Source organism: Takifugu rubripes, chromosome 10 (assembly GCF_901000725.2).
Source record: "Takifugu rubripes chromosome 10, fTakRub1.2, whole genome shotgun sequence".
Classification (NCBI taxonomy): domain Eukaryota; kingdom Metazoa; phylum Chordata; class Actinopteri; order Tetraodontiformes; family Tetraodontidae; genus Takifugu; species Takifugu rubripes.
This window is the reverse complement of record NC_042294.1, coordinates 11,530,268-11,553,471: the sequence shown is the minus strand read 5'-3', so window position 1 is coordinate 11,553,471 and position 23,204 is coordinate 11,530,268. Positions and strand designations below refer to the sequence as shown.

Below are 23,204 nucleotides of genomic sequence, written 5' to 3'. Positions count from 1 at the left end.
AATCGCCTGATCTGTGACAGGAAAGGAGGAAAAGTCCGACAGGATCTGAACGTTCAGTTCTGAACTGGAGAAGACGAACAATCAGAATTCACCTTAGCAAACAAGTCAAAGCCAAATGTTTGCAAATACATCTCCCCCCCCCCCCCCCCAGTTGGCTGGAAAAGCCGTTCTGGTTCTGGCTTCTCTCTCCAGTTCAAATCCAGGTCTGACTTGCTCTCCTCAGAGGTCCAGGTCTCCACCCGGCTTCATCTCCGTGTGTCGCTGGTTGCTCCTCAGTGTGGTCAAACCTTCTGTGTGTGTTTTTGTGCGTCTGTCTCCGGCCTGTTGCAGATATGTGACTGAGTTTGTGGACCTGGGTAATGTGTCAGCGTTAAGGACCTTCAGGGTGCTGCGAGCGCTCAAAACCATCTCGGTCATCCCAGGTGAGGAAGCTGGAGAAACGGGTCCTCCTCCTGACGTCACTGTTTATGGTTGCAGTGTTCTGGAGCCGAACGGTCAAGGTTGTGGGAACATCAGAGGTCTTGCACAGATAGGAGGTCCCACCTCAGACATTAGCTGCCTTTAATGCCCACAGGGAACCCAAGGAACAGCGGAGCTTTGGGTTGATGGTTTTAGCTACATCAGGGTTCAACTATTTCTGATGAAAATGGATCCCTCAAACGTCCAAATTCATTCAAACCCCACATGGATCTCGTGCTCGCCTCTGTATGTTTCCTCTCTGCATGTGAGCCTGCACGTTGCGCCGGCAGCGAGCCTGTTATAACATATCTGCCACATGTTATTACACACTCGTGGCAGCGCCCGCCTTCGTCACCAGCCTCCGCACTAATGAGCCGATGTAATAAGTAAAGGCGCCGCTGGAGGACAGTTGGCATGTCTGCAGCCTTTGTGTTCTTCGTGTTTGGCCCCTTCTGTTTTCACCATCTTTTCATGTCTGTTCATGAGTTTTGTGGTTGTTCTGCTTCATGTCGCGACAATGAGAACTCGTGTTTAATGTTTCGAACCCGCTGGTGGAGGGGGAATTGAGGGGATTTTAAAGCTGCAGAGACACCAGCGACTCCACCACCTTTCCTGCCCCTGGTCACCAGCCGAGCCAACAGGACCTGGACTCATTTATCATCAAAGACCTGATTGGGTCTTTGGTTCCAGGACTCGATTATCACTCGTGTCTGACTGCAGCTTTAACCGAATGAGCCTTTTCTTTATTTTGGATTTGAAATTGGTGACATTTCCATTAAAAGTGGAGTCGTTTGTGTTAAATCTGATAAAGATGGCGTCTCTTCAATATTCCCAAGCACATTTTAGCCATTTTTGAAAGCCAAAACAACAAATTTGGACCTAATTTCCTGTCTTCAACCCATTTCTGTGGAGTTGAAGTGGCGCTCATCTTTACGCTGAACTCACGACGCTCGTTCGGTCCAAACGTGACCTTCACGGCAACGTGACCTCCTCCTGTGGTTCATCCGCTCATCTTTTGTCCTCTGTGGGCGACAGGCCTGAAGACCATTGTCGGAGCTCTGATCCAGTCGGTGAAGAAACTCGCTGATGTGATGATCCTCACCGTCTTCTGCCTGAGCGTCTTCGCTCTCATCGGCCTGCAGCTCTTCATGGGAAACCTGCGGCAGAAATGCGTCCGCAGCACAGCGCATTGCGTCAACGACAGCCTGCCCGCCAACGCCTCCTTCTTCTGCAACAACAAGACCTGGACTTCCATGAAGGACTTCATCAACGAAGAAGGTGAGGATCAGCCTCGCGGGGGGTTGTGGGCGGAGTCACTTGTTACGGGTGTTGATGCGAATATGACAGATTAATGGTTGATGATCTAAAACGACCCATCACCATCAGGTGAAGATCTGGTGATTGGACATTGTCTTTCAGTGTCTCCTGTCAGGACAAGACGCCACCCAAACGTCTCCTGCTGCTTAGATTTGGAAATCAAAGCCACTTTGAGTCAGGCTAACGTCGCTGTGGGGACATGCTGCTTCTGTAATCTGCTCTCTGTTCAGTCATTTCCAGTTGGCTCTGCTGTCCATCACACCACAGAAATGTCCCCTGCAGGCCCCGGTATCGACCTGTAAAAAGCTAAGCTGAAATGTGAGAGCCCCCCCATCGGAGAAAGCCTCCCTGACTCGGGAATCGATGCTCCCGTCACCAAACTTTTCCCATCACACCCATCTGATCTGTCTGCTCAGCTCGTGACATCATCGGTACCGGTGGAAGCTCTGAAATCACCAACGAGCGTCCAGCAGCGACAGCCTTCGCTCACACAGCCACTTCCTGTTAAACAAGTGCACGGGTCGAGGTTCTGGCTCTGTTTGAGCTCTTTGTTTTCCTCCGATGAACTTAAAAACTGTTTGTCTCACTGAAGTGAAATCCATCTGCAGCTCTTTGAGCTCTCTCGTTTATGATCTATTGGATTTCTACATAATGTTAAAACACACAAATGCACACTTTCGTATTTAGCTACTGAATAAAACATCAGCCCAGAGTTTGTTCCCGTAAGGCCAAACGAGAAGTAAAGCTCTCAGGCCTAATTCAGGAACAGCGGTGGGCGGGGCTTCACAGAGGAGGCGGGGCTTGTGAATGTATGGCAGGCGTGAAATTATGGGATTTTGTTCCAGGTTTTCCACTGGCAGGAAGTGAAGGAACTCGGGTTGAGACCTAATTGTCACCGTCAGTTAGCCGCAGGTCTCAGACCGGCAGGTCTCAGATCAGCAGGTCTCAGATCAGAAGGTCTCAGATCAGCAGGTCTCAGATCAGAAGGTCTCACACCAGCAGGTCTCAGATCAGAAGGTCTCAGATCAGCAGGTCTCAGATCAGAAGGTCTCAGATCAGCAGGTCTCAGATCAGAAGGTCTCACACCAGCAGGTCTCAGACCAGCAGGTCTCAGACCAGCAGGTCTCAGACCAGGTGAGCGTGAGCAGAGTTCAGGTCGCTGTCTGTCAGTGAAGCGCCCGTACAGAAAGCGAGGTGCATTAAAAGCCTTCCAGGTCGCGTGTGTGTGGTTCCAGCGTGTTCGGGTCGGAGATAGAGCTGAAGTAGCGCAGTTAAGTGTTTAATGTACTTGGAGATGGTTTGTGGTGGGATGGAAGTGTTGCTCAGCAGAGCTGGTTTGGCTTTTAGCCTCCCGTGCAGACGCCGTCTCAACCGTTTAATTGTTGGAGTCCCAACAGGGTTCACGAGCGTCGGCCCGGTTTCACGTCCGTGTTTCTGGAACTTCTAACTGAACTCAAAGAAGATCCGATCCGACTGCAGATGTTCCTCTAACTCCAAAAGGACCAGTGTTTTTTGTTGCCCAAAGTTAATTTATTTCAATATCTGTGCTTATTTTAAACGAGGCGTTGATGAAAGCGATTAAATGTGTTTAGAATTGAACCTGTGTGAATCCCCAAAATGATTTTACAAACTGGGTTTTTCCAGAGAACTTCTACAAGGCGGAAGGAGCCAAAGACGCGTTGATCTGTGGAAACGGCAGTGATGCAGGGTGAGTGCTCCACTTTTCCTTCCTGACAACATCCAAACGCGGAAAAAAACGAAACGTCGTGTTTCGGTCACACGTCACAGGTAAAATCAGTGCCGCCACTAGGGGGCGCTGATTAATGAGAGTACGACTATGATGGGAAGCAAACCGAACCGGCTCAATGAGCCGCCTTCAGTTTTAACAAAACCGGAACCACCGACCAAATGCTGACCTACAATGTTGCATTATGGGTAAACTGGCTGCTTGGTTGGTTGATTGATTGATTGATTGATTGATTGATTGATTGCACATCTGTGGTCAGGTTTTAATAGTGAGAAAGGTGTGAGAGATGAGAACGAGCGTTTCAACGTCCCGTTTATCCAAATCTGAACGACGTCTTTGTTGTGTTTTGGCTCTGAGCAAAGAAAAAGGTGTGAAGAGCTCTTGTTTGTCAGGGACGAGAGAAACGGTCACCATGTTTTTGTCTCTCTGTCACTCATCTAACATGGTGCCAGTGTGAGAACATTCAGTCTTTGGTTCAGAAATGTCGGGGATAAATGTGTGTGTGTGTGCGTTAAGATCGTCGTCTTTCCATGAATGTTCCAACTGAATCGGCTGGTAACTTCTCATCCACATCATGTTTGTTGCTGAGCTTCTGGCTCTGCTTTTCCAGCCGAGTCTTGCTGCCGGTTCGAGGATCCGCGGTGCTGTGTGAGCTGTCAGAGAGGAAGAGTATCCGTGCTGACTGTCCACGCTGAGAGCGTGACGCTAACTGACACAACTATGAAAAAAACTGCGTCTGTGTCTGCGCGTGCGACTGACTCAAACCAGTGCTGGGGAAACAGCTAGCCTGGAGCTAACTGGCCGTGTCATGTGAAACCAGTCTGAAGATGCAAACGTGTAGCTGACAGGCTAACAGGAAGCTAACTGACGTGTAGCGCGATGAAAGAAACATGCTACGGGGAGAGTCGGGAGATGGAGAGAACAGAGAGGAGGTGAAACAGGGCGGAGGAAACGAGGGCGGAGGAAACGAGGACGGAGGAAACGAGGACAGAGGCAACGGCCGAGGTTCGTGGACGCTAAAGCAGCGGATCCTTGAGGTTTTTGGGGAAGGCAGAATAAATCTTGTTTTTCTCCATGAAAGGATGTTTACGATTCGTTTCTTTTCAGATGGGGAATAAAAGTGTTCCTGGGCAGAAACCAGCAGGCTGAACCGGTTTCAGACGCCCTGGAGTGACTGGAGCCAGACTCTTTAATTAGTCTGAAATCCAAACCCTCTTTCTAAATATTTGGAATGATTAACACGCGGATTGTGCTGTGTGTTTGTCACGTGACATCCTCACCTCTGCCCCGGCTCATGCGTGCACGCAGCAGCGGGGACGGCCGGCGCCGTCTCCGTCAGGGTGCATCATTATCGGTGCTGACGAGCGCCACTGCTGCCGAAGCATGTTTGCATGCATCAGGTGACCTCTGAGGTCACCACAAGGGCTTCTGGGCCCGTTTCTAAATGTCCAGTTCCTCTGCCAACAACCGGAAATTCATCTCCTGGTCTCGGTCCCAGTTTGTACCTGTGGTTTAAAACCATTAATGAGCGCGTTTGCTCACACCGATGCTCCAGTGCCAAAATATTCTCGCAGAATACAAAAAAGCACCAAAGAAGGTTTGAAAATGCGTCCAAAATCCTCAAAGTCTTTCCTCTGCTTTAGAAACATTCCCGTCTGTAAACAGTGAAGCAGGAATTGAGCTGCTTTCACAGGCGTCCCTTCAAAGGGGTGAAAACTCTCCTCCACGGCGGCCTCAGAACGGCGCCATCTGCAGGGACGTATCCAGGCTGCGGCTCCTTTCCTGAATTAACTCTTTATTAACATTATCTAGAATGTCATTAAGTGCTCGTGGCGGCGCAGCGCTCAGACTTCAGGCTGTGTCCACCAGCCTGAAACCTTCCACGTGTCCTGGAAACCCCCAAATGTGTCCTAAAGGTGTCGGCGTGCGACAACCAGCGGCTTATTAAGCAGAAACCCCGGGAGGCCTGAAGTTCCTGGAACACCCATCACTGCATTAACGTTGCATTCAGGTGCATGCACCATAGGCCTGTGTCCAAGTACATGTGTGTGTGTGAGTGTGTGTGTGTGAGAGACAGAGTGTGTGTGTGTGTGTGATAATGATCTGCTCATTCTGCTTCCTCAGACACAGGCTCATTTTGCTCTGATGCACTCCTGTCTGTTGTCGTCCCCCCCCCCCCCCCCCCCCCCCGACACACACACACACAAAGCACAACACACACGCACACACAATTCCAAACAGTTAAAACATTATGTTAAGAGCTAAACCGATCAATATTGCAGGATATTGAAAACATTTGTTATGGTGGGGGTGGATACTTTCTGTGTGTGTGTGTGTGTGTGTGTGTGTGTGTGCGCTTTGTTATTGCTGATGTTGACATTTTGGCATCTATGATTTTAAATTAGGAGACTATAAAGTCAGATACTCTGATTGGCTGCTTGCACCATCCATCAGCCAATCGCGTTGCAGTTTGTACCCATGTGATCAAAGTGAAACTACGGTCAAATTAAAATACAGTCGGAAGTTGTGGAGCAGCTGAACTCCAGCGGCACAATCACTCAAAGCTACATTAAAACGTGATCGACGCTGTGACCTTCTCAGACAAGTGAGTGTCGGCCATCTTGATCATGACCTCCGACCTTTGATGCTCTTTTGGCCGCCAGACTGAATTGTGGGTAAACCAGAGGAAGGATTAGAGGAGGACAGAGACAGCAAGTGTCTCCAGCTCCAGAAGATTGAGATCTTATTTTTGTTTCTTTGTTACCGAACCAGTAACTAAGGTTGTGAGAACATTTAAAGCGGAGCGGGTTTCTGGGTGGCGTCCAGAGGTGATGACAGAGCTACGAAGCTGCGAGAGCGATCGTTCCTCTGTTCGAGCTCCGCGAGAGCCTCGCAGTCGCTGCAGCTTCCATCGGCCCGTTGGAGGCCGAGTGAAAATGAAGCTCGCGGGAAACCGAATGAGACGCGGACGTGTCATTTTTCATCCCAACGTCACACTGGGCAACATATTGCCTCTTTCCCTCCTTTTCTACCCAATTAGTCGCCTCTTTGAGTGAGGATATTCGCTCGCCAGGCTTTGTGGCACCATCTCAGTTCCAGTTCATTGCAGGCGATAAAGACCCAAACAAATGCTCCTCAAATCAGTAAGAAGCTGCAGTCGGACGTCAGCATTGGCTGAGTAAAGTCTCCAACACTCTCCTGTTGGCTGAAGATGATGAAGATGATGATGATGAAGATGATGAGGATGATGCTTCTCTACCTCTTCTCTGACCACGCCAGGAAGTGCTTCTATATTTACTGACAAACAGCTGTATCGACACCAAAAGAGCAGCAGTGTTGACGCTTGCTGGGCTCTGTGTGCTTATGATGATGAAGGCGCTGAACATTCGCCTCTTAGCGTTAGCGAAACCTCTCCGTTTGTTAGGGTCTGACTCGACGCCGCTGCGTTTGAACACATAAATAAGCGACTAATTACATTTTAACAGATAGAGTTTGGATTAAGTGAGGACGTCTCGGCCGCCAGGCGCTATTTCTGCCGCGTAACTCGATCCGCCGACGCTAATTTGGACCCAGCTCGCCGAGCGTCTCGATGCCCCTGAGGGCAGCGCCCCCTTCAGCAAACACAGAGTAACAAGTCCCCCGAGAGCTGGTTTCTCTGGAATTTCCCTGCAGCCCTGATGGAGTCGGCTGCTCCTCAGCTTCTTCAGAACCTCTGATATGATGAGCGTTTACATCAGAAATAATGAACTCTGGACTCTGTGTGTTTGAACATTTGAACATCTAAACCATCCAAATCACCCAGCAGTTACCCCCCCCCCCCACAACACACACACACACACACACGCTCACGCGGTTCGTAGCCAGCCTGCAGTTAGATGCTAACAGCAAGACGTTGTGTCTCAGTGGTGCAGCTGCTATTTCAGGAGCTGTTGTGTTTTTAAAGATTATGGAACGATGTCGATGGTGTGTACGTGCGTGCACGTGAGGGTGCACATGTGTGAGTGTGTGTGTGTGTGCTGCTGAGGACAGTGATGGAATAATGCTGATCGTTCAGATCTCCATTAAAACGACCTCACAGGAGGTTTTGGGTGGAACCAACGGCCGAGTAGACGAGGTCACACAGCAGACCTCGGATCAGCCTGGACGCCGGCGTTCATCTGAGCATGAACCCAAAATCAGAGGATCTGATGGACATTAAAACGAACCCAGAGAGGTTCTGTCACCACAGGTCAGAAACACACACAGACATGCACACACACACTCTCCCCCCAACAGAGATAGCACAAAATAGTTTCCCCCGGCAACCCTCTCTGTGATATGGTTGCTATAGCGATGCTAAGTAGTCTCTTCCTTCCAGACTCTAGTTTACCTGAGTGTTATAATTAGAGGTGTGTGTGTGTGTGTGCGTGTGTGTGTGTGTGTGTGTGTGTGTGGGAGGCTGTAGGGAATATGAAGTGAATACACAGATGTAAGAGACAATCTTTAGAAGATGACATTCGTTGTCCTTCGGTGTAGGAACTGTCTATTTACCTTCAAAATGTTCTTTAGTTTCTCCCGCTTGAAGCAGTTTTTTTATTTAACTAATGCCTAAACTCAAACAATGCCAGCGGTCACCATGGTAACCACGGCATTTGTCGAGTCACAACTTTCAATGCGGACGAGTGTGTAAGAGCTGATCTGAGGGGCTGCTGTGGTGTGACTGGGGGTCTGAAGTGGTGCCTCTCCATTAACACCAACAGAGGTGTGTGTTAGAGATAACTGATGCACACACACACACACACACACACCATCGCACACACTTCACATTCACTCAGATGCCACCACGTTGACTCACTGGATGCCAGATGAGGGAATGGATTTATGCAAGTGTAGGACACTGTGTGTGTGTGTGTGTGTGTGTGTGTGTGTGTTTATGTGTGTGTGTGTGTGTGTGTGCGTGCGTGTGTGTGTGTGTGTTTGGGGAGATTGGCCTTGCTCTCTGTGTCAGACTAAATGGCATCAACCTGACTGGCGGCCCATGACGGCTCGCCTTGTGCGTGTGTTTCCCTGTTTTCACGCTAATGTCGGGTATCGTGCGTTGTTACCAGAATAATCGCGTCATCTCGCGAGTCTCATCGAATCAGCATTGATCCTGTTACTGTTTCTGTCAGCAGATGTGTGATTTTGTAACCTTGTTACGTAACAATAATACGGTAAAGCTGAAATCAGCAACCACGTTAGCATTGATCGTGGCTGCCATAGAGGTGCGACTCAGCTGTTTATCATCACAAACATGTTTAACCACCCAACCAGGTGGGTCACATGTGTGGGTTAACCTGGTTAAGACCTCTGCTGGTTGACCAGATGTGTTCTTCAGGATGTTCCATGCTGATGCTAACCTTGGCTCGTTGTGGGTGGAGTTGACCCAGGGTAAAGGTCGTTGGTTTGAATCCCCAGATAAGCAACAGAGGTCAGCTGACTGGTGGCTCATCCAGAAGTTTTCATCATCACTCTGTCGTCCTTCGCTGAGCTTTGTGTTGAGGTGCATCTGGACAGAAGCACCTGAAGCTGGTTACAGTCCCTATACTGACAGATACTGGCCCCCACTGGCCCCCGCTGGCCTCCAGTGGCCCTCACTGGCCTCCAGTGGCCTCCACTGGCCCTCACTGGCCCTCACTGACCTCAGTGGTCTCCACTGGCCCCCACTGGCCTCCACTGGCCCCCACTGGTCTCCACTGGCCCCCGGTGGCCCCCACTGGTCTCCACTGGCCTCCAGTGGCCTCCAGTGGCCCCCACTGGCCTCCACTGGTCTCCACTGGCCTCCAGTGGCCCCCACTGGCCTCCACTGGTCTCCACTGGCCTCCAGTGGCCCCCACTGGTGTCCACTGGCCTCCAGTGGCCTCCAATGGCCCCCACTGGCCTCCACTGGCCTTCACTGGTCTCCACTGGCCTCCAGTGGCCCCCACTGGTCTCCACTGGCCTCCACTGGCCTCAGTGGTCTCCAGTGGCCCCCACTGGCCTCCACTGGCCTCCAGTGGCCCCCACTGGCCTCCACTGGCCTCCACTGGCCTCCACTGGTCTCCACTGGCCCACACTGGCCCACACTGGCCTCCACTGGCCCCCAGTGGCCCCCACTGGTCTCCTGCGGGTTCAGTGCGAGCTGGGCGACCATGACCTTAAATCTGTGCGCTGCCTCTGACAGGCTGCTTGACTGGATGGGCTCCGACCGTGTGGGCAGCGATTAATGTGATTGTATATGAATGTGGAATATCACTTACATAAACGCCGTCACCGTGGTGAAACGCGTAGGTGGTTCCAGTTTAATGGCGATAACAAAGCTTCGGCGGTGAACGCTGATGAGGAACCAGAGGCAGGAAAATGGAAGATTGTTCTGACTGGACGCCCACTGTCTGATGTGTGACTTCTTCTGAATCACAGTCTGTGAAGGTGTCCTCCCGCTCCATGTTTGTTCATATCTGGGATGGGATGTTTGCTCTACCGTCACAGGAAGTGTCCAGATGGGTTTGAATGTCTGAAGACGGGTCGGAACCCCAACTATGGCTACACGAGCTTTGACACCTTTGGCTGGGCCTTCCTGTCCTTGTTCCGCCTCATGACCCAAGACTGCTGGGAAAATCTCTATCACCAGGTATGAATGATGTGCTCAGGCAAGTGGTGGTGCCTGGAGCCCATTCAAGGAGCCTGGAGTTCCAGCACGCCACATTTGAGCACCTTATAAACAAGCATATTGGCTTAAACACCAGAAACCAAACCAGAACCTGCGTCTGCTTCTGCCTGCAGACGCTGCGCTCTGCGGGGAAGACCTACATGGTGTTTTTCGTGGTGGTCATCTTCCTGGGCTCGTTCTACCTGATCAACCTCATCCTAGCCGTAGTTGCCATGGCATACGAGGAGCAGAACCAGGCGACCATCGTGGAGGAATGTCAGAAAGAACGGGAGTTCCAGGTGGCCATGGAGAGACTGAAGAAGGACCAGCAGGTAGACCAACAGGAGAGCAGAGATTAAAAAATAAAGGCAGTAAATTCACGTTTGCTTCCTCGGTTCTCTCTAAGGCTGCCGCACAGAAAGCTCTGGACTCTGACTCGGTCATGTCGCCAGAACTTTCTCCGTTTGCTTTGCCACTGGACCACCAAGAGGGGCGGAGGCAGAGTCAGGTCCTGGTGGGCGTGGCCGAGGCGGAGGCCAACCTGTCGGAGGAAAAGCTGCTACAGGTGGACGTGACGGACGGTGGGAAGGTAAGAGAAGAAGAGTCAGGACCTTTTCTGCTGGCAGCACCATTAGGTGGCAAGCATCTTCTGCTTCCTCCCACAGCCCGTCCACCCACTCCTCGCCCGTTCCTTTTCCGCCAAGACTCGGCGAAGTAGTCAAGTCTCCTCCATCTTCAACTTCCGCTTGAGAAGCCGCGGCTCCGAAGGAGAGATGGCCGATGACGAGTACAGCGTCCCTGAAGATGTGATTGAAGGCGTGGGGGGCGGAACCTACAGTGGCGGCACCTTCAGTGGCATCCTGTCTCACCCGTGGCCCAAACGACGGCCCAGCACCTACAGCACCACCAGCAGGAGCTCCCAGGTACTGCAACCACGTCTTAAAGTCACAGAGACTAAAATAACAGCCACATGCCTAGTTCAGATAAAGAGGTTTAAAATTAGGAATTTTACTGACATGATTCACTCTAAGTCTCTGGGTCACTGTGTGTGTGTGTGTGTGTGTGTGTGTGTGTGTGTGTGTGTGTTTCAGGTATTTTATCCCACTTTGAACATCAACGGGAAGCTGTTTGTTACCATGGACCAGAACGGAGTTTCCCCACCACCTCTACAAGGGCAGCTGCCCGCCTGCACCATGGAGAAGGTCAAGGAAGAGAGTGTGAGTTTGTGTGTGTGTGTGTGTGTGTGTGTGTGTGTGTGTGTGACAGAGTTTGAGTTTAGGTATGTGCAAAAGGAAGGCCACACAGATATGGCTAAGCTGGTATGTGCAGCTTTAACCCATGATGCCATAGCAGTGTGTGTGTGTGTGTGTGTGTGTGTGTGTGTGTGTGTGTGTGTGTGCGTGTGTGTGTGTGTGTGTGTGGTGGGGGAAACACCACAACTTTGTTATCTGAGATGGACGATATGAGTGTGTGTTTTTAGTTCATGATGTCAGATTGCAGTTATGCAAATATCTGCTGAGTGCTGGACGGCTGCAGGCGGCACAATTGTTTCCACCATGACACACACACACACACACACACACACACACACACACACACACACACACACACACTCGCAGAGGTCCTACGTTTCAAACGCTGATATAACCTTGACCACCAGATTGATACGATCTGGAAAGCTAAACATGATGAGCTTAAATGTCACAAACAGCACAGCAACAAAACAGTCAATAGGTGACCTAATCAGAGTTTTTCCACTCCGGACTACGACTCCATCCCATAATCTGATCCTCCGCATGAATGATAGTCACTTAAATAAAGGAGCATCTTCTGTGGAGCTCCACTGATGAGGAAGTGGGGAGATCATAACATTCAAACTCTAAGGTCTTTTATTTACTCAGCTTAAGTGCAGCTACTTCCTGTCTGCTTATACCGACAAGGTTTTAAAAACACACACACACGCACACGCACACACACACACACACACACACACACAACATGTGTGTTTTTGTATGTTCTGTTGACACCTTATTCTTCGTCACTACCATCTTTAATGCGTTATATAGTGTTTTCTTTCTCAGTGTTATTTAGAAAAACTTCCAAATGAGTTTCTTTCAGGATCTTTTCCTCAGTGTTTCAGTGTTAGACATCAAATCCTCCAGGTTTAGATGTTTTATCTTCAATCTTCCAGAAGGGACTCACAAAGGAAGCTGTGGTTGTCGGCTTCACGTCACCAGGGATTACATTTATTTTAACGCTTGGTTTCAGTTTTCTATTTCCCATCAGGCAGCAGGTTACAAGGACGAACGCAGCAGCTCCACGCCTGGAGGTGTTCACTCACCTCCACCTGCCGACAGCCAGACCCACACTGTCACCTACACCGTTATATAAGAGGCTTTAAAGAGGAAACGGCACCAAAGAAGCAGCAGTGCTGACCTCTCCTCAGAGAGAATTATTTTCTAAAAGTAGCATAAAATCCCTGTCACTTTCAGCCGACTTTTAATAAAGAGAAAGAGATAATTGGACTCATAATACGGTAAATTCAAAGGGACGCTGTCATCAAACTGGCCCTGGCTCCTCACAGGAAGTGGCAGCAGACAGTTCCACGGACAACATGACAGTTCCACACCTGCCGGGTTACAATGCTGCCCCCTATAGTCTCGGAGGAGGCGTCACCCTCTGCATAAAGACCATAATGATACAGGCTCTGCTGGAATTGCAAATGACGACAGTCATCAAGGCTTCCAAAAGCATTTAGCTGAGACAGATGTGCGGCGCGGAGCTCCAGCTCTGTCGAGACGTTGGCAGCGAGACGTGGAGCGGCGCCGCAGGGGCCGTGTGGGTGTTCAGTTCAGGTTATAGCTTCATGTTCGATGTTCTCGCGTCTCCGTCGTCCTGCTGCTCCGACTGATGGAGAGACGAGTGGGAGGAGGGAGGGAGCGCTCACGGAAAGATCGCCATGGCAATGCACAGCCGCTAACGGAAGCTAAATTAGTGCTCTTAGAGTGTGTTTCCCTGGTGCTTCCCTGCCTGGCACGCAGACAGGATGTAGGCGTTGTGGTGGGTGGTGACCTTCAGGCCCCGGCGTCATGTCTCTGTAGAGGACCAGCGAGCAGGAAGTGTTATGTCATCACACCTGAGCAACTTCTCCAGGTTGATTAGTGTGACAGGTCACCAAGTTTGCTCCAACATAATAAACTCTATTATTTATTATGTTGTTACGGTCACAGTTTGTCAGCCCCTCCGCCTCCTCTTTTTCACACACACACACACACACACACACACACACACACACACACACACACACACACACCATGCACGTGTGTGTCAGCCTGTGTATTTTGTGTCTTTTATTTAACGTGCTGCGTGTTGCTCTCAGGCTCCCACATCAACCACGGAGCTCAGCACCATGCTGCTTCCTCGTCCCTCGTCTCTTCAGGGCTCTGTGAGCAGGGGCCGGGCGCTCAGTGCTGCCAGCTACCTAACGGATGCCATGGAAGGTGAGAAACAACGTGTCAACACCAGCGCTTGTTTAAAGAAAAAAGAGATTATTATAAAATCCCAAATCCACTTTTCTTAAGTAATGATGAGGTGAGAGTCAGATATGACAGAGGGCTAATCATTATGTGAGCTAAGCTAACTAGCAGTAGGTGACCTTTGAGTGTTTCTTTCTAATTTCTGTACAGTGGACAGACGAGTATCTGTCTTCTTATCTGGATCAGTGGAAGAAGGTAAATAAAAGCTGCCATATTTACATTTCAAAAGACTTTTGGATCACTTCGGATCACTCACTTACATTTTTTTTCCAAATCACTTCTTTTTTTTGATCTTTTTGTTTTTGGAGATTCCATTTTATTAGAAAATTCACAACTCAAAGTTCTGACATTTTTTCGCTTTGTGCGTGTGTGTGTGTGTGGAGACAGGGATTTCGTAACCTTTCTTTTTTTTAAATTTTGCATCTGAGTGCATCTATTAATGGCATGTGTGTTTCAGGTCACTGTGTGAGTCTGCAGGGATACAGGGTTGTGTAACATGTCTGAATTTTTAGTCACGTGTCTGAATTTGTAGCCGTGTGTGTGTGTGTGTGTGAGAGAGTGTGTGAGAGTGAGGGAGATGCCCCGGCAGATGTCAGGGGAACCACTGTGTGTCTTTGTTTATCTCACAGATTTGGAATGAAGTAGCCACACCACAGAGAAAAAGAAGTGTGTGTGTCCACGAGTGTGTTTGTGTGTGTTCACATCTGTGTGCCTGTATTTGTTTGTGTGTGCGTGTTCGTATGTGTCCATGTCAGTGTTTGTGTGTGCATGTTTGTGTTCTTGTGTGTCCGTAATTTCATGCGTGTTTGATTGTGGGTTCTGTGTGTGCGTGTGTGTGTGCGTGCGTGCGTGTGTGCGTGCGTGCGTGCGTGTGCGTGTGTGTTGGCGTGTGTTCTGCTGAGTCACTGTCTCTCCCCTGGGCAGTCGCTGCTCTTAGAGAACAGATCGTTATAGAAGTAAATCTGTTGGTTTAATCGCCCTTCATGAAACCAAATCATTTTATTTGCATTAGTTTTTCTTTTCTCTCTCTTTGTTTTAAAATGTAAAACACCCTCAGTCAGTTGTGTTAAATGAATATTTTTTGTCTTCTTTTTTGGGTTTTTTCAGGAATTAACAGAAATTCAGACAATGTCTGCGACCTCAGTGTGACCTCGTAATCATCTAAGCTCCGCCCAGATTGACTGTGTAGTTTCACACACGTTCCCAGTGACCTCCGCACACACAACTTCCTGTTTATCACCAGAGTAAACTTACATGTAAACATTATTAACCAGTTATACCAAACCAGTTGTTCATCATCCTCCCAGTTTGGCTCCTGTGAATAATGGTTTGGTTCCTGTCAGGTGAGGGTGGAGCAGGTGAGGGTGGAGCAGCAGGTGAGGGTGGAGCAGCAGGTGAGGGTGGAGCAGGTGAGGGTGGAGCAGCAGGTGAGGGTGGAGCAGCAGGTGAGGGTGGAGCTGCAGGTGAGGGTGGAGCAGGTGAGGGTGGAGCAGCAGGTGAGGGTGGAGCAGGTGAGGGTGGAGCAGCAGGTGAGGGTGGAGCTGCAGGTGAGGGCGGAGCAGCAGGTGAGGGTGGAGCTGCAGGTGAGGGTGGAGCAGCAGATGAGGGTGGAGCTGCAGGTGAGGGCGGAGCAGCAGGTGAGGGTGGAGCTGCAGGTGAGGGTGGAGCAGGTGAGGGTGGAGCTGCAGGTGAGGGTGGAGCAGCAGGTGAGGGTGGAGCTGCAGGTGAGGGTGGAGCAGGTGAGGGTGGAGCTGCAGGTGAGGGTGGAGCAGCAGGTGAGGGTGGAGCTGCAGGTGAGGGTGGAGCTGCAGGTGAGGGCGGAGCTGCAGGTGAGGGCGGAGCAGCAGGTGAGGGTGGAGCTGCAGGTGAGGGTGGAGCAGCAGGTGAGGGTGGAGCTGCAGGTGAGGGTGGAGCAGCAGATGAGGGTGGAGCTGCAGGTGAGGGCGGAGCAGCAGGTGAGGGTGGAGCAGGTGAGGGTGGAGCAGGTGAGGGTGGAGCTGCAGGTGAGGGTGGAGCAGGTGAGGGTGGAGCAGCAGGTGAGGGTGGAGCAGCAGGTGAGGGTGGAGCTGCAGGTGAGGGTGGAGCAGCAGATGAGGGTGGAGCTGCAGGTGAGGGCGGAGCAGCAGGTGAGGGTGGAGCTGCAGGTGAGGGTGGAGCAGGTGAGGGTGGAGCAGCAGGTGAGGGTGGAGCAGGTGTGGGTGGAGCAGCAGGTGAGGGTGGAGCAGCAGGTGAGGGTGGAGCAGCAGATGAGGGTGGAGCTGCAGGTGAGGGCGGAGCAGCAGGTGAGGGTGGAGCTGCAGGTGAGGGTGGAGCAGGTGAGGGTGGAGCTGCAGGTGAGGGTGGAGCTGCAGGTGAGGGTGGAGCTGCAGGTGAGGGTGGAGCAGCAGGTGAGGGTGGAGCTGCAGGTGAGGGTGGAGCTGCAGGTGAGGGTGGAGCAGCAGGTGAGGGTGGAGCTGCAGGTGAGGGTGGAGCAGGTGAGGGTGGAGCTGCAGGTGAGGGTGGAGCAGCAGGTGAGGGTGGAGCAGGTGAGGGTGGAGCTGCAGGTGAGGGTGGAGCTGCAGGTGAGGGTGGAGCAGGTGAGGGTGGAGCAGATTAGATCTTCATTGATATGAAGCTGTGTTCAGAGCATCAGAGGGCAGCTGTAGTCAGGGTGGAAGGAACTGGGACCAGTCAGACCTCCGTCAGAAAGCTGAAGAATAATTTGCCTTCCAACAGGACAACAACCTCCAGAAGCTCCAGGAGACCCATGAAGTTCTGGATGGGTTCAGCAGGAGCCCAAATCTGGATCATCAGTGGGCTGATCTGAAAAAGGCAGCACATCTTGTCTCAGTCTGACAGACTCGGAGAACTTTTGTTTCAGGATGTTGATGTTAATAGACTCCTGATGGGTAATAAAACCAGAAGGTGTTTCTATTCACTGAGACCTTCCTGGATCTGCCCTGATTCCCACCTGGAAGACCTCAATAAGTCCAAACCTCAACCACTCCTCCCAGCATGGCTCTAAAATAGGACGACACTCAATCTGACATCCACACATCAGCTCTCATCATCACAGCTCCTTCAGTTTTGTCTCTGCTCACTTGTCTTCCTTTTCTTCTTCTGTTTTTATTTATCTGGGGGCCCTGCAGAGCTGGAGGAGGCCCATAAGAGGTGCCATCCATGCTGGTATGCCTTCGCCCATCGTTTCCTGGTGTGGGAGTGCTGCCCCTGCTGGCTCAAGGTGAAGCAGCTGGTGAAGGTCATGGTGATGGACCCCTTCCTAGACCTGGCCATCACCATCTGCATTGTTCTCAACACACTCTTCATGGCCATGGAGCACTACCCCATGACTGAGGAGTTCAACGGCATGCTGAGCATCGGAAACCTGGTAGGATGGATGGATGGATGATGGATGGATGGATGGATGGATGGATGGATGATGGATGGATGGATGGATGGATGGATGATGGATGGATGGATGGATGGATGGATGATGGATGTGTGGATGATGGATGGATGGAGATAAAATAATAATCTGGAACGTCCCCTTAAATCATGGCCAAGAACCAACAGGAGAACATCTGGTATGGATGTCTACCAGGGTCCCTGCAGATCCCAGATCCGTCACGATGTCTTTATGGTCAGATCACTGACCGGATCCGTCCTGACCGGATCCGTCCCAGAGATCTGGTGCTGTGGTTAGCCGCCGTCTTTAGCTGCTTTTGGATTCTGTCAGAGTAGAAGGTGAAGTCTGCAGGAACCGTGATGAACCTGCCTGAAATCCTGTAAAAACAGGCCAGTGGATTCATCTCTACGTGAATGCAGGCAGTGTGTGTGTGTGCGTGCGTGCGTGTGCGTGTGTGCGTGTGTGCATGCGTGCGTGCGTGTGCGCGTGCGTGCGTGCGTGTGTATCAGAGTTGACAGAAAAGGGTCAGGTGTGTTTGGAGCGCCGTGACTAACCCCCGTGTTTGACCCTACAGCTGCCAGTGATCCGACACGAGCTGATAGGTTGATGCAATATGGTAATCGGTTCACCTCAGGTGTGAACGACTAATGGCCAAATTCACCTTGTTGTTCTCTCTCACACACACACACCCACACCCCCACACACACACACACACCCACACACACACACCACGTGGTGGTTCTTGACCAGAAGTGTTAACTTCACCTCCAGCTCCAGGCAGCCGTCACAGAACTTAAACTTGGTTGTGGGTTGGTTCAGTCGGCAATGACGTAGCTGATTCCTGGATAAGGATGATATCACTGTTTGTCCTACGAGTGTGTGTCTGTGTGTGTGTGTGTGTGTGTGTGTGTGTGTGTGTGTGTGTGTGGCTGAATGTTGAGTGTTGAATCATGATCTTGTGTTTCTGTTCAAATGAAGAGTTTTGCTGTGCTGCTTCAGTCCAAGTCCATAATAAGAGTTAAAGATCAAAACATGGACCTGATATGTCTGCTTTAAACACACACACACACACACACACACACACACACACACACACACACACACACACACACGTTGGTCCTATGTCAGACGTAATGTGAAGGCTAAATGTTCTCCTCTCCCGCGGTTTGTTTGGGTCGCCCACTTCTGTGGAATGTCAGGATAATTCTTTTCATTTATTTATTCATTTACACCTGGTCAGCTGTCCACGCGGCACCGAAGACTGTTTAGTCAGCTGTTACGTAAAGTCTCCTAGAGTTGCTGTCGCCTCCTCTGCAGTTTGATGCACTTCTGCTGCATAAACGCTCTTTGTTGGCTGGAAAAGCCGCCGAGGTCTCGGAGAGGCTGCGTCTCGTCACCACGATCCGATTTCAGTCTGGAGTTGTTAAGTTCCTCAGAGGATAAAGCCTCTAATCCCCGCAGATGTTTACATAGCATTTAGCCGGCCAGTCTGACGGACAGCTCGGAGCGTGTGCGTTATGTAAGGCCACGCGTGCGCGATCATGTCAGGACAGGACTGTGCTGACGTGATCGATGTCCTCACTCTACTTAAACATATCAATACTTCCATATGGTCGAAGCTCTAAAGGACACATTTACTGGAGGCTTTTATTGATATGTGTGTGTATGTGTATGAAGTGCACACTCTTCTCAGTGTTCTTGGCTGAAATGCTGCGCACACACACACACACACACGCCCACACACGCACACACACACACACACACACACACACACACACACACACACACTGTAGGTTTGTTCACCGGACTCCTGCTGAAACACTGAGACTGACCTGTAACTGCTGACGTCTGTCATCGTTGAGCCTTTACGCCATCTATTGGGAGTAAATGCACAGATTTGTCTACAGCTTTGAGTACAACTCAGCACTTAAACACACCCGTGCAGATCTCATTGTGCGTTTGGAGATCGCGTCACTTTCACAAACACTCCAGCGGGTCAGGTTTGATAACATCTCGGTGACATGTGAGCCTCACGTGACGGTTTGTCACAAGCAGCCTGATGTAATGAAGAAGCACCAGGACACACACACACAGACTCACACACACTCACACACACACACACTCACACACACAGACTCACACACACACAGACTCACACACACAGACTCATACACACACTCACAGAGAATCCGTGTCATCCTCTCTCTGCTGATGTTAGTGTTATTAGCCAGTGCTGATGTCAACATCATCTGTCTCACACACACACACACACACACGCACACACACACACGCACACACGCAGTTGCTGCTCAGTGATGTTTTTCATCCCTCTGTTGGTGAATCAGAGACTTTTGCACAAACGCACTCGTCAGAGTCTGAACTTAAAGCTGCGAAGCAGCAGGAAAGTGAAAAGGGCAGCAGCTACAGCGCCGCTGTGGGCCGACCGTAGCCGTGGCGCTGGTGGAGCCACAGAGCACAGGAACATCGAGGATCATCTCTCATTTTCGAGGACAGGAGGCTTGTTAAAGATCGTTAATATAAGGAGGTGTGGCAGCATGTCTCTGTGCTGCTGTGATCCGTCCCTGAAGTGCAGACGGTTCCGAGCCGCGATGTTCCGCTGCTGCGAGGCCACAGGCTGTTGCTGATATTTGACAGTCGAACCGTGTACCTTCATTAACGTGGTCACAGCGACACAAACACGCTGGAAACGGCTTTCATATCAAGCCTGTGCATATTTATTATTAAGTTGATCCTTGACCTCTGACCCTGTGGAACCGGAACCTTCAGAGATGTTAGACAGGTGAGATCTCAACTGACCAATCAACTGCTGGGATTCCTTAACTTCTCTTCTCATTTGCGTCTAATCCGTGGGCTGATTGATTTCACATTATCCTCTTCAGAGTTTTCCTCACCCTTTTTGTCCTGAGAGGGCCTCCTTCACTCATACATCACACACTAAACATGTGTGAGAGGACCTCTCCTCATGTTGCTGACAATAGCAGCATGATTGTTGAGGACCTAATCAACGTACTACAGACTTAATGAGCTTAGAAGAGCATCATCTGTGTGTGTGTGTGTGTGTGTGTGTGTGTGTGTGTGTGTGTGTGTCCATGGCGTTACACGTTCACGACTGTGCTTCAGCTTCATAGGCGTTTATGGTTGAATACTGCCCCTACAGGCCGCTGGTGTTATTGCAACGGTTTATGTCATGAAACCTCTTCTGAAACTTTTGATGAATATCTAATTCACGCTAGTGTTTAATCGAAAATTCCTTCTTCTCCTGAGGAGATTGGTCTGAATGCTGGTCGTCCAGGACTGGTTGGGGGTCGCACCTCATCAGCCCGCCCTGACCTTGTCTCACATTGGCCAGTTTTTAATATTCCGATCACTTTTATTTTTGGTCCACAGATTGCGGTTCTTACAATAACAGTGTGTGACCGAGTGAGGACCAAAATAATAAATAACAATCAGACTCGGATCGTGTCAGGATAGAGTCACGCTGGAGATGTTACAACAGTGGAGAGAAGCAGCCACTAACTTCCTGCTGGTTGGCTGACCCATTAGCTGTATGATTCAGGTGACCGGGATGGACCGGTCAACACTGCCTCCAGCATCAGTGGCATGAAGCTATGTGCCGTTTTCAGGTGTTCTCAGGGATCTTCACAGCTGAGATGGTGCTGAAGATCATTGCTCTGGATCCGTACTACTACTTCCAGACGGGCTGGAACATCTTCGACAGCATCATCGTCTGCCTCAGCCTCATGGAGCTCGGCCTGTCCAACGTTGAGGGGCTCAGCGTGTTGCGTTCCTTCAGACTGGTAATTTTTAAACTCACAACTTGTTCTGTTGTTCTGGAATTCGACTCGGTCGGCTCCGTCTTATCATCAGGTTTGGAGGAGATTTCCTCAGAGGAGTAAAAGAACAAGCAGGAGAAACACACAGGGACTCTGATTTGTAGTGACAAATGTCACTGTGTGTTAACTCCGTCACCGGTCCTGCTGTGTTTTACAAGCCTGTTTGTCCTCCATCCTCTCCCCCAGCTTCGTGTCTTTAAGCTGGCTCGCTCGTGGCCGACCCTCAACACCTTGATCAAGATCATCGGGAACTCCATGGGCGCCCTGGGGAACCTGACCCTCGTCCTCGCCATCATCGTTTTCATCTTCGCTGTGGTCGGCATGCAGCTGTTTGGTAAAAACTACCAGGTGAGTCTGCCGCCATCCGACCTCATGACGGGTCAATCATCTTCAGGTCGGTCAGCTGTGGTCCTCTTCTCCGCCCAGGACTGCGTGTGTAAGATCTCCAAGGACTGCACTCTTCCTCGCTGGCACATGAAGGACTTTTTCCACTCCTTCCTCATTGTCTTCAGGGTGCTGTGTGGAGAGTGGATTGAGTCCATGTGGGACTGCATGGAGGTTGCTGGACAGCCTCTCTGCATCCTGGTGTTCATGCTGGTCATGGTCATCGGAAACCTGGTGGTGAGTGACTTCAGCCTGTGGGACTGTTAAATGTTATCAGGGCCTGCTCGTGATACCTCCCGGCCCAGGTTCTGCCAATCTGGATGGAGTCTTCTGAAAGGTCAGATGTCAGGCAGTTTGATGCAGAATCAGACAGAAGGCGAGCACGGAGATGAGGCTGACCCGGTTGGACGCCCCGTCAGTCCTGGGGCAGCGGCAGGTCGACAGGGCTGATGGGACGTTCTTTTGGAGGGTTTCTGGTCTCAGATATTCACGTTAGACCACATTCACCCTTTCAGGTCAAACCTACACACACGCCGCTGGATACGGAGGGTTGGTGTGTCGATGTGGTCTACGGTTGGGTTTCCAGGGGGACCTGGTTTTGGTATCAGGGGAAACTTTGGCTCTGAGCAACAATTTGAGCTTAGAGAGAGTTTCCTGCACAATGGTGACCTCAGTGTTAAATTCAACACACACATTGACCTTCTATGTTAGAGGGGACTCTCATTATTTAGCCCTCAAACAGCAGCTTAAACTTGTGAGGAGCAGCCAGACTGTCCTGACTTCCAAACCCATCCTCAGTCTGCAGGTGAGATGCAGATTCTGGTCATCACTATGTAGCATTTACAAGAAGACACACACGTGTGTGTGCAAGAGATAAGAGGTAATTCCCCATCACGCTGTCTGCTGCTGAAAGCACGGATGCTTATCACACTGAAACACACACACACACACACACACACACACAGAGTCGTATTCACTCAACACGTTTCTGTGTGGAGGGAGATACAGGCGATGAGAGAAGAAGAAGAGGCCACTGACAGAGAGACAGAGATGTGCAGAGAGAGAGAGCGGGTTGGTTCAAGCTTGTTATTAAATATCCATGACACCATTAAGGTAAAGAGTGTGTGTGTGTGTGTGGGGGGGGGGGGGGGGGGGGGGCTTTGTGTAAGAGAAGATGACAGATAAATTATCCAGAGAAAGGACATCTTTCCACTTCTCTTTATCTTTGGCAAGATGAGCACTCGGCACGTGTGTGTGTGTGTGTGTGTGTGTGTGTGTGTGTGTGTGTGTTTTGACAAATGAGTGTGTGAAGACGTTGTGCTGATGCAGCAGCTCACCTGCCATCACACACTCCTGCTGTCCTCCTCTTTATCGTCCTGTTTCTGACCTCTTTGATGGGTCAAAGCCATCACGTCTAAATACCTGCTAAATGTGTGCAGTGAGGAGGAAAAGTGACCTGATCCTCAGCGCCGGGTGGGCGGAGTCAGAGGTGGTCGACCGTCGGGTTTTCATCTTTAGCCATTATTGATATTAGTTTAATTAATCGTACAAATACTAGAACTGATCGGAAGTTAGATCTGATACTGGTTAAAACTGGATGTATTTGTGATGCTATTTTATTTCACTATCCAACAATATTTATAGTTACAGTATTTCCATTTTATTGTCAGATAGCCCCTAAAGTAAACAGGAAGTGAAGTGGCCGTCACAGGTCTTTTATTGAGCTGACCTCATCTGTCAGTATGTTTGATTGGCTATTGGAAAGGATCAAGGTCATTGGTTGAGCTGTTGGGCCATGTTGCCATGTTAACCAATCAACAACATTGATCTATTGGAGTTTGGGTTGGACAGCAGCCAATCAGACAGCAGCAAGCTG

At 50.4% G+C, this 23,204-nt stretch overlaps 1 protein-coding gene across 1 annotated transcript in view; it reads left to right on the top strand.

The window, feature by feature from the left end:
- Positions 1-23,204, top strand: part of LOC115251225 (sodium channel protein type 4 subunit alpha-like) — a 56,692-nt gene that overhangs the window by 16,836 nt on the left and 16,652 nt on the right. The window contains exons 7-20 of the mRNA XM_029842772.1: positions 331-422; positions 1,495-1,737; positions 3,421-3,484; positions 10,010-10,151; positions 10,304-10,501; positions 10,576-10,758; positions 10,835-11,092; positions 11,261-11,386; positions 13,549-13,669; positions 13,856-13,900; positions 16,834-17,072; positions 20,735-20,908; positions 21,131-21,292; positions 21,371-21,565. Coding sequence (XP_029698632.1) covers positions 331-422; positions 1,495-1,737; positions 3,421-3,484; positions 10,010-10,151; positions 10,304-10,501; positions 10,576-10,758; positions 10,835-11,092; positions 11,261-11,386; positions 13,549-13,669; positions 13,856-13,900; positions 16,834-17,072; positions 20,735-20,908; positions 21,131-21,292; positions 21,371-21,565 — 2,242 coding nt within the window. The remainder of the gene's footprint in view (positions 1-330; positions 423-1,494; positions 1,738-3,420; positions 3,485-10,009; positions 10,152-10,303; positions 10,502-10,575; positions 10,759-10,834; positions 11,093-11,260; positions 11,387-13,548; positions 13,670-13,855; positions 13,901-16,833; positions 17,073-20,734; positions 20,909-21,130; positions 21,293-21,370; positions 21,566-23,204) is intronic.